At 35.3% G+C, this 11,524-nt stretch overlaps 1 protein-coding gene across 1 annotated transcript in view; it reads right to left on the reverse strand.

The window, feature by feature from the left end:
* CUNH14orf39 (chromosome unknown C14orf39 homolog) overlaps positions 1–11,524 on the reverse strand; it is a 52,407-nt gene that overhangs the window by 11,320 nt on the left and 29,563 nt on the right. Inside the window, 2 exon segments of the mRNA XM_017859438.1 lie at positions 8,399–8,543; positions 10,379–10,554. Of these exon segments, the coding sequence (XP_017714927.1) occupies positions 8,399–8,543; positions 10,379–10,554 (321 nt within the window).

Here is an 11,524-nt window from a genome sequence, read left to right on the forward strand (position 1 = left end):
ACAAGACAGGGATGCCCTCTCTCACCACTCCTATTCAACATAGTGTTGGAAGTTCTGGCTAGGGCAATCAGGCAAGAGAAAGAAATCAAGGGTATTCAGTTAGGAAAAGAAGAAGTCAAATTGTCCCTGTTTGCAGATGACATGATTGTATATTTAGAAAACCCCATCGTCTCAGCCCAAAATCTCCTTAAGCTGATAAGCAACTTCAGCAAAGTCTCAGGATACAAAATCAATGTGCAAAAATCACAAGCATTCCTATACACCAATAACAGACAAACAGAGAGCCAAATCATGAGTGAACTCCCATTTACAATTGCTACAAAGAGAATAAAATACCTAGGAATCCAACTTACAAAGGATATAAAAGACCTCTTCAAGAAGAACTACAAACCACTGCTCAATGAAATAAAAGAGGACACAAACAAATGGAAAAACATTCCATGCTCATGGATAGGAAGAATCAACATCGTGAAAATGGCTATACTGCCCAAGGTAATTTATAGATTCAATGTTATCCCCATCAAGCTACCAATGACCTTCGTCACAGAATTGGAAAAAAATACTTTGAAGTTCATACAGAACCAAAAAAGAGCCCACTTAGCCAAGACAATCCTAAGTGAAAAGACCAAAGCTGGAGGCATCACACTACATGACTTCAAACTATACTACAAGTATATAGTAACCAAAACAGCATGGTACTGGTACCAAAACAGACAAATAGACCAATGCAACAGAACAGAGGTCTCAGAAATAACACACATCTACAACCATCTGATCTTTGACAAACCTGACAAAAACAAGAAATGGGGAAAGGATTCCCTATTTAATAAATGATGCTGGGAAAACTGGCTGGCCATATGTAGAAATCTGAAACTGGATCCCTTCCTTACACCTTATACAAAAATGAACTCAAGATGGATTAAAGGCTTAAATGTTAGACCTGAAACATAAAAACCCTAGAAGAAAGCCTAGGCAATGCCATTCAGGACATAGGCATGGACAAAGACTTCATGACTAAAACACCAAAAGCAATGGCAACAAAAGCCAAAATAGACAAATGGAATCAATTAAATTAAAGAACTTCTACACAGCAAAGGAAACTATCATCAGAGTAAACAGGCAACCTACAGAATGGGAGAAAATTTTTGCAATCTACCCATCTGACAAAGGACTAATATCCAGAATCTACAAAGAACTTAAACAAATTTATAAGGAAAAAAAACATCAAAAAGTGGGCAAAGGATATGAACAGATACTTCTCAAAAGAAGACATTGATGCAGCTAACAGACACATGAAAAAAATGCTCATCATCACTGGTAATTAGATAAACACAAATCAAAACCACAATGAGATACTGTCTCATGCCAGTTAGAATGGCAATCATTAAAATGTCAGGAAACAACAGATGCTGGAGAGGATGTGGAGAAATAGGGACACTTTTCAACTGTTGGTGGGAGTGTAGTTAAACTATTATGGAAGGCAGTGTGGTGATTCCTCAAGGATCTAGAACTAGAAATACCATTTGACCCAGCAATCCCATTACTGGGTATATACCCAAAGGATTATAAATCATGCTACTATAAAGACACATGCACATGTATGTTTATTGCAGCACTATTCACAATAGCGAAGACTTGGGACCAACCCAAATGTACATCAATGATAGAATGGATTAAGAAAATGTGGCCCATATACATCATGGAATACTATGCAGCCATAAAAAGGATGAGTTCATGTTCTTTGCAGGGACATGGATGCAGCTGGAAACCATCATTCTCAGCAAACTATCACAAGAACAGAAAACCAAACACCACAAGTTCTCACCCATAGGTGGAAATTGACCAATGAGAACACATGGACACAGGGTGGGGAATATCACACACGGGGGCCTGTCAGGGAGTCGGGGGCTGGGGGAGGGATAGCATTAGGAGAAATACCCAATGTAGATGATGACTTGATGGGTGCAGCAAACCAACATGGCACATGTATACCTACGTAACAAATCTGCACTTTGTGCACATGTACCCTAGAACTTAAAAGCATAATTTAAAAAAAGAAGTTTAGATTTTGTATGTAATCAAACCCAATTATTTTATTTTGCTTCTTCTTCCACCGTTTTCATGCTTAGAGAACCCTTCCTCCTAAGATTTGTATATTCACCTATATTTCCTCTGAAATATATTGTGGTTAACGTTTTCTCATATAATTTAATGCATCTGTAACTTCTATTGATGTACAGTGTAAGATGAGTGCCTATTTTACCCCTATTAATTTGTAGTCTATCATTATCACATTATAAAATCTTTGGTTTCAAGACTTTCTAGCCCATACCATTGATCAATCAGTCCTTGAAACCATTATCATGCCTTTTATTACTCTAGCTTTATAGGATGTTTGAATATTTAGAAAGTAAGTTTTCCTCACCAATCTGTTTCATAATGTTTAGGATTTATAATTACATCCACTCTTTCACTCTTAATATAGGGATTTTGTCAATTTTGTCAATTATTTTCAAATAATCAACTTTGACTTTATGAATTTTTTCTATTGTTTGTTTCCCCATTTCACTGATTTCTCTTACTATTTTATTTCTTCATTCTACTTCAGGTTTGCTTAGTTCTTCTTTTTCTAGATTCTCAAAATGAAATCTTAAGTCACTGATTTTAGGCCTTTCTTCTTTTTTATTAATTATATAATTATTAAATTATTTAAAGCTATTGTTTTGCTCTGGCTCTGGCAACATCCCATAATTTTTGATAGGCTGGATTTTCATAATGCAGTTTAAAATCTTTCCTAAAAGGGAACCCACTGCCTTGAAAGGAAGGACCCAGTCCTGGTAGAATTCATCACCCCCTAAATAAAGAGCCCTTGGGCCCTGAATAACCAGCAGTGATACCCAGGTAGTATGCTGTGGGCCTTGGTCTCTGAGAGGTGCTGTTTTTAGTTTTGACCCAGCACATTCTCAGCTCTGGTGACTATGGTAAAAGACCCCATCTGTTTAAGAAAAGCAGAGGAAAAAGTAAAGGGCATTTTATCTTGCACACTAGGTACCAGCTCAACCACAATGGAGTAGAATAAGCATGATTTTGGGGTCCCTGAGTCCAGGCCTAGGCTCTTGGATAGCATTTCTGGACCTTCCCTGGGCCAGAGGGGAGCCCACTGCCCTGAAGAATGAGTCCCATGCCTGGCATCATTCACTGAAGAGCCCTTGGGCTTCGAGTGGACATCAGCAGTGTCCTGGCAGACACCCACCATGAGCTGATGGTGTTAGGGGCCACAGGGAGAGGCTCCTCTGCCTGTGGAAAGGGAGGGAAGAGCAGCAAGGACTTTGTATTGTCGTTTCAGTATCAGCTTAGCCACAGTAGAATAGAACATTGGGCAAATTACTAAGGTTTTTGACTCTAATCCCAAACTCCTAGACAGCATCTCTGGACCTGCCCAGGGCCAGAGGATCTAGCCACCCGAAGGGATGGACACAAATCTGGCTGGCTTCACCACCTGCTGATCACAGAGCTTTAGGGCCTTCAGTGAACATAGGTTTTAGCCAGGTAGTAGTTACAGAAGACCTTAGCCAAGACCCAATGCTGTGCTGGCTTCAGGTATGGCCCAGTGCAGTCCTAGTTGAGATGGCCACAGGTGTGCTTGCGTCACACCTCCCCCCACTCCAGGCAGCTCAGCACAGAGAGAGAGGCTCCATTTGTTTGGGAGAAAGCAAGGGAAAATAACAAGTCTCTGCCTGGTAATCCAGAGAATTCTTCCAGATCTTATCCAAGACCACCAAGGCTGTACTCTCTGAGTCTGCAAAAACCACAGGGTTATTGGACTTGGAGCCCAAGTCCTTTTGAACACTTGGAAAGCCTCCTCAAGAAAGACAGGCACATACAAGCCCAGACTGCAAAGACTATAGTAAATACCTAATTCTTCAGTGCCTAGACACCAACAACAACTACAAGCATCAAGATTATCCAGGAAAACATGAACTCACCAAATGAACTAGAAAAATCACCAGGGACCAGACCTGGGCAAACAGAGATACATGACCTTTCTGACAGATAATTCCAAATACCTGTTTTGAGGAAACTCAAAGATATTCAAGATAACAAAGAGAAGATATTCAGAATTCTATCAGATAAATTTAACAAAGAGATTTAAATAATTAAAAAGAATCAAGCAGAAATTCCAGAGTTGAAAAATGCAACCAGAATACTGAACAGTTCATGAGAGTCTCTTAACAGCAGAATTAATCAAGCAGAAGAATTAGTGAACTCGAAAACAGGCTATTTGGAAATACATAGTCAGAGGAGATTTTAAATAGTATAAAAAAGAATGAAGCACACCTGCAAGATCTAGAAAATAGCCTCAAAAGGGCAACTCTAAGAGTCACTGGCCTTAAAGAGGCGATAGAGAAAGAGACGGGAGTAGAAAATTTATTCAAAGAGATAATAATAGAAAACTTACTAAACCTAGAGAAAGATATCCAGATTCAAGTACAAGAAGGTTATAGAACACCAAACAGATTTAACCCAAAGAAGACCAGTTCAAGGCAACTAATGCTCAAATTCTCAAAGGTCAAGGATAAAGAAAGGATCCTAAAAGCAGCAAGAGAAAAGAAATAAATAACATACAATGGAGCTCCAATATGTCTGGCAGCAGACTTTTCAGTGGAAACCGTACAGGCCAGGAGAGAGTAGCATGACGTATTTAATGTGCTGAAGGAAAAAAACTCTTACACTAGAATAGTACATCTGGCAAAAATATCCTTCAAACATGAAGAGAAATAAAGACCTTCCCAAACAAACAAAAGCTGAGGGGTTTCATCAACACAACTGTCCTATAAGAAATGCTAAAGGCAGTTCTTTGATCTGAAAGAAAACAATGTTAGTCAGCAAGAAGAAATCAACTGAAGGTACAAAACTCACTGACAATAGTAAGCACATAGAAAAACAGAATATTATAACACTGTAATTGTGATGTGTAAACTACTCTTATTTTAAGTAGAAAGACTAAATGATGAACCAAGCAAAAATAATAACTACAACAACTTTCCATGACACAGACAGTACAGTAAGACATAAAGAGAAACAGCAAAAAGTTAGAATGCCAGGGGATTAAGTTAAAGTGTAGAGTTTTTATTAGCTTTATTTTGCATGTTTGTTTATGTAATTTGTGTTAAGTTGTCATCAGTTTAAAATAATGGGTTAAAAGATAGAATTTCAGGCTGGACACAGTGGCTCACTCCTGTAATCCCAGCACTTTGGGAGGCCAAGGCAGGCAGATTACAAGGTCAGGAGATGGAGACCATCCTGGCCAACATGGTGAAACCCCGTCTCTACTAAAGTACAAAAAAAAAAAAATTTGCCAGGCGTGGTGGCACGCACCTGTAGTCACAGCTACTCGGGAGGATGAGGCAGGGGAATCACTTGAACTCGGGAGGTGGAGGTTGCAGTGAGCCGAGATTGTGCCAACTGCACTCCAGCCTGGTGAGAGAGTAAGATGTGTCTCAAAAAAAAAAAAAAAAAAAAAAAAAAAACCCTCGAGCCTCATGGTAACCTCAGTCAAAAAACAGACAATGGATACACCAAAAATAAAAAGGAAGAAATTAAATCACACCATCAGAGAAAATCACCTTCACTAAAAGGAAGACAGGAAGAAAGGAAAAAAGGAATGAGATCCTGTGATTTGCAACAACATGGATGGAACTAGAGGTCATTATGTTAAATGAAATAAGCCAGGCACAGAAAGACAAACCGCATATTCTCACTTATTTGTGGGACCTAAAAATAAAAACAATTGAACTCACGGAGATAGGGAGTAGAAGGATGACTACCAGAGGCTGGGAAAGGTTGGGGGGTGGGGGATCGGGGATAGGTGGGAATGGTTAATGGGTACAAAAAACATAGCAAGAATGAATAGGACCTAGTATTTGATAGCACAATAGGGTGACTATAGTCAACAAATCTAATTGTACATTTTAAAATAACTAAAATAGTATAATTGGATTGTTTGTAGGACAAAGAATAAATGTTTGAGGGGATGGATACCCTTACTTTCTATGATATGATTATTTCACATTGCATGCCTGTATCAAAATATCTTACGTAACCCCATAAATATATACATCTACTATGTACCCATAAAACCTAAAAATAAATAAATAAAATTTTTTTCTGATTTATCTCATGATTTCTTCTTTGATCTATGGCCTACATATTTAGGATTTTCTTAGATATCACATTGAGTTCTAATTTAATTCCGCTGTGGTCAGAGAACATACTCTGATTTCAATCCTTTTAAATTCATTAAGACTCATTTTATGGCCCAGAATATGGTATATCTTGCTGAAGGTACCATCAGAACCTGAAAAGAATATATATGCTGCCATTGTTGGATGTGATGTACTATAAAGGTCAATTAGATCAAGGTGATTGATGATGTTATTCAGATCTTATTAAAGATCTTTACTGATTGTGTTGTCTAATTCTACCAGCTGCTAAAAGAGGAGTATTAAAAACCTCTATGTTTGAATTTTGTATATTTTCCCTTTAATTCTGTTACTTTTTGTTTCATGTGTTTTGAAGCTGTTATTAGGCTTTACACATTTGTGACTGTTATAGCTTCCTTATGAACTGACTTTTTTATCTTTATGAAATGTTCCTCTCATTTCTAGTAATATTCTTTAAGACTACCAGAAATTATATTAATATAGCCACTGTGACCTTTTAATGCTTAATTTTCATGATACATCATTTTCCATCCATTTACTGTCAACCTGTCTTTGCCTTTATATTTAAAGTATGTTTCTTATAGATAGCTTATATTTGGGTCTTGCTTTTTTTTTTCCCCATTCTTACAATCTTTGTCTTTTAATGAGTGTTTAGCCCATTCACACAATGTAATTATTAAAAAGCACATTCTTTGGTGTAAAATTTATTTGTTTTATGATTTTTTTACTGTGTGTATTTTTTTTTATTATACTTTAAGTTCTAGGGTACATGTGCACAACCGTGTATATGTTTTTTATTGTTTCTTTTCTGCCTTTTGGGGTTGAATTTTTTAGAATTTCATTTTAATTTATCATCAATCTTATTTTCAATGTTTTCTTGATTATTCTTGACCACTTTCCCCAGGACAGTTTTAATTATTTTGCCAATCTCCTTTCCCAATCCCACCACCACAGAAACAAAACAAAAAATTAAATATAATCTTGTCAGGATTATAATTAGATTTGAATTGGACTATATTTATAAATTGTATTGGGAAGAAATTTATCTTTACAATATTTTCTTCCTATACGAGTACTGCATGTGTTTACGTATTCATTAACTTTTTTCAGTCGTTTTATAGTTTTCCTTATTCATAGTATACATGTTTCCTGTTAAATTTATATACATACATTTTGCATTCATGTTATTATTGTAAATGAGAATTAAGTAACTATAGTCTATTTTCATGCCCAGCATACTCCTAGGAATTACTTGTTTTAAAATAAGCATTTAAATAAAAAATGAGACAAAAGTTGAAGATGTAAAATACTATAACATGTATGTTACTATATCATCCATCAATAAATTTGTAATTTCAACAATTTAATGTCAGAGATATGCAAATAAAATATTCTAATCCACATAAAATTGGCTAAATGTAATTAACTTAAATGAGCAATAACAATATTACTCATATCACATTGATATTTATGTAGGATTATTAAGTGGTTGGTACTTTTCTAAGTGCTTTATGTGTATAAACTCTAATACTCACAAACCCTATGATAATAGTTATTATTTCATTTTACAGATAAGGAAACCAAGCCACCTACCCAAAATCCCACATCTGGTACATATCTCAGTAGTCTGGCTTCAAAGTCTAGTTTTAACCACTACACTGTATTGTTTCTACTTTTTGAATAAAGCATGTCTCAGTTTTCAGCTTTAATTTCTACATATAGAAATAAGCACTTTATCATGATTCATATCACTGAACAGTAGAAACCAATATTAGGTCTTTTAAAATTAACCAGTGATAATGCTGCTATGTATACACATGTAGTTGAAAAGACCAATTTATAATATGGAATATTTTTATGTTGAGAATTCTAGTTTGTCTGAAAGTTAGACACATTAACTATCAAGTCAAATTCATTTTTTAAATTGCCTTTAGCTGTAATTTAAATTATCCCTATCCTGAGATCAGTTTTAATGAACAGATGTCAATATGAGGCATTCGAAGTTGAAAACAAAAAGGTAATAGAGAACTTTGTCATACTATCAATACTCAGAAATTTTTTTAAATGCTTCTGTTGATAATCTGCCCCAAGACAGTTTTGTATTAAAGAACTAAAATTACTCAAAGTTCCAGAGCACAATTTTTAGAAATAAAACTTTTGGCTTCTCATATTACCTGATCTGATGAGATTTCTGTATCAAATACAGAAGAATCAAATAAATTCAATCCAGGTGATCTAGAAGTATAACTCATAAGAAAAGAAAGTCCAGGGGATTCCTTTTGTGTTTGAACTTCAGGTACTGCATTTCTATTTCTGTTACTGAGAAATAAGAAATCATCAAAATGTTAAAAATCTATTATTATACACTGAATACTGGTAAGCATCACAAGCAACAGCATAGAGGTGAGAATTAGCACAGTAGGGAAACATAGGAAGTAGTTATTGAAGTGACAATCCTATGGAGAAAGGATTGTATGAGGTGGAGACTAATGTTAAATAAAGTAGAACAATCAATTTGGGGATAATAACTATGAAAACCTACTGTGAATATCCTGTCAGGCTCTATTCTAGGTTCTTCCATAGGCATAACTTACTTATTCTTCACAAGAACCCTATGAAATAGGTACTGTTACTATCACTTCCATTTTACAGTAGGGAATTTTGAAGCATAGAAAGGTTAAATGATTTGCTTAAAAGAATAATAAGTACCAGAAGTGGCAGGTGAATGCAGCAATCCCAGTTCAAAGTCCAAGCTCTTAACCTTGACACTGTACTGTCTTCAAGATTTTGAATGCCAGTGACAAGATTTTAGTGTTGATGAGAAGCCAGCCATTACAGTGATGTATAAGGAAGTTAAATTATAATATGATTTGGGAAAAATAATTAGACAAGACAGTTTATACCAGTGGTTAAAAGCATGGATTCTAGAGCCAGAACGGCCTGGGCTTAAATTTCTATTCTAATGTTGATTAGTTGTATCACCTGTGATTCTGTTTCCTCTTCTGTAAAATAAGGATAATAATGTACCTACACCTAATAAGGTTGGTGTGAAAATTAAATGAGCAGTATTTATAAAATGTCTAGAGCAGTGCCTTGCACATTTTGTTAAGTGTTTGTTAAATTTAATAGAAATCTGATGATACTGTCATAACTATCTCTATTACCATGAATGAGTCACTTAACTTTACAGATCATAGTTTTCTCATCCATGGAGAGAGGTTTTAGCGTATGAGCTCACATTCTTTCACAGTTCTCAGGTTTGATGACAGGTTCCATTTTGAATGCACTGTGCTTGAGTTAACATCATGACATTCAAATCAGTAACACTTATTAGCAATTTAAAATGCGGAAGTAGAGCACAGGTCTGATGCAAAACAACCCTCATGAAGTGAAATCCGCTTGACATATGTTTTAGAGAAACCTCAGGGTTCAGTGTTAAGGAGGAGGATGGACTAAACAGAAAGGTTAAGTACAGCACTATTTTCTTGGCTGCAAACTACAAATATGTGGTTTCCAAAATTTAATAATCATGTGAGAGATATTTATGCCTAAAGAGCTTGCTTAATAGAAACGGCAAGTCTTGCTTCAGACACTACAACATGTGAAGAAATGACTGACGGAACATTAATTGATGATAAGTCTACATTCTACCATATGTGACAACAGCTTTTTAGCTTGACTTTTTTTTTTTTTTTAAATAGAGTCTCACTATGTTGCTCAGGCTGGATTCAAATTCCTGGGCTCAAGGAATTCTCCTCCCTTAGTGTCCCAAATAGCTGGGACTGCAGGCACATGCCTCTATGCTAGGCTTAGCTTGACATTTTAAATTTTCTTTATCCTTTGGAAAAATCTTAAATCTACACACTATTGCTTTATAAGTACATGGGATTTATGCCATCTTCAGCTAAATGTTGCAGGAAAAATGGGGAAGAGGGTCTATGAAACAGGAACAGCAGGGTATTAATAATTGTTAAAACAGGGTGAGGGTAAATGGAGGTGTGTTATATTAGTCTTTCTCTTCTTTGCATGTCTGAAATACTACATAATAAAAATTTGTTAAAGTTACAGGTACTAGGCATCTTACTATTCCTATCAGTTATTTATATAATTCAACACACAGATAATTTAACAGTAGTTATTAATTAAAATCCTACATTTCGAATGGGGGGGTTTTAGGGAATTTTATTTTCTCCAATGACTCAGATGCTTTCACAGCTTCGGGAGTTCCTAAAAATATAGGAATTTCAGATGTTCGTGGAAAATTCTCAGCTCTCTCTTCTTCGTCACTATCATTTTCTATTGGCTTCCCAAAATGTTCAGTATATATAGCCTGCAAATTCAAAGTAACATAAAAAACAAATGCTGTGGCATAAATGACACACATAAAAATGCATGAGGAAAATACCTTATTAATCCATGATGTTAACATTTCACAGACAAAATAAGTGAAATAAGAATAACTGGTGAAAGTGATACTAAAACATATACCAAAATATAGAAAATAAATATTTATCCGATTTTTTCTTTTCTTTCCAGTTCCATCTTCCACTCCTACCTGAAAAGTAAATGACAGCCAGAACATATTGGAATTGATGAAAAAAAATGATTAGGAATGATTTTCTTTTAAAATTTCCACAATATGCTCTTTGGGTGAACAATTACATATGCTATCTCCTTGAAAGTGAAAAATGATGTACTTTTAAGCAATCTTGCTCTCACTGATTAATTTCATTTTCACACATTTTTGACCTTATAAATCTGTTATGCTACTTTCTCTACAATAATTGAGAATCTGAATACTAATTTTCCTTTATGTCATTTTGTAGAATAGAGATATGATTTGTCAAATATGCTTGTTATGCCAAATCCCATTACAGAAATAATCTGGGTCCCTTCATCAAAAAATGTGCTTATTACTTGTGTTTTTTTACAGCAAAATACTACTTGATGTTTCTCTTATTTTAACCTTTAATAGTTAGACTGAACTTGATATACATTGTTTACATCTATCATCAGGAAAGTGTTCCACTATTTAAATAATGCTTTCAAGATACTTTTATAGCAACCACTGCTCTTGAATTGCCGTGGTGAATCATTCAATCTTACCAAACAAAATTATTTTTATCAATCATTATTTAGTTGTGGTCAAGATACACTGTCACTTACTAATGATAACTTTTTGTATATGTTTTTTAATTTTTTAAAAAATTTGGCCGGGCGCGGTGGCTCAAGCCTGTAATCCCAGCACTTTGGGAGGCCGAGACAGGCGGATCATGAGGTCAGGAGATCGAGACCATCCT

This window comes from Rhinopithecus bieti, unplaced genomic scaffold (assembly GCF_001698545.2).
Source record: "Rhinopithecus bieti isolate Rb0 unplaced genomic scaffold, ASM169854v2 scaffold_50364, whole genome shotgun sequence".
NCBI lineage: Eukaryota > Metazoa > Chordata > Mammalia > Primates > Cercopithecidae > Rhinopithecus > Rhinopithecus bieti.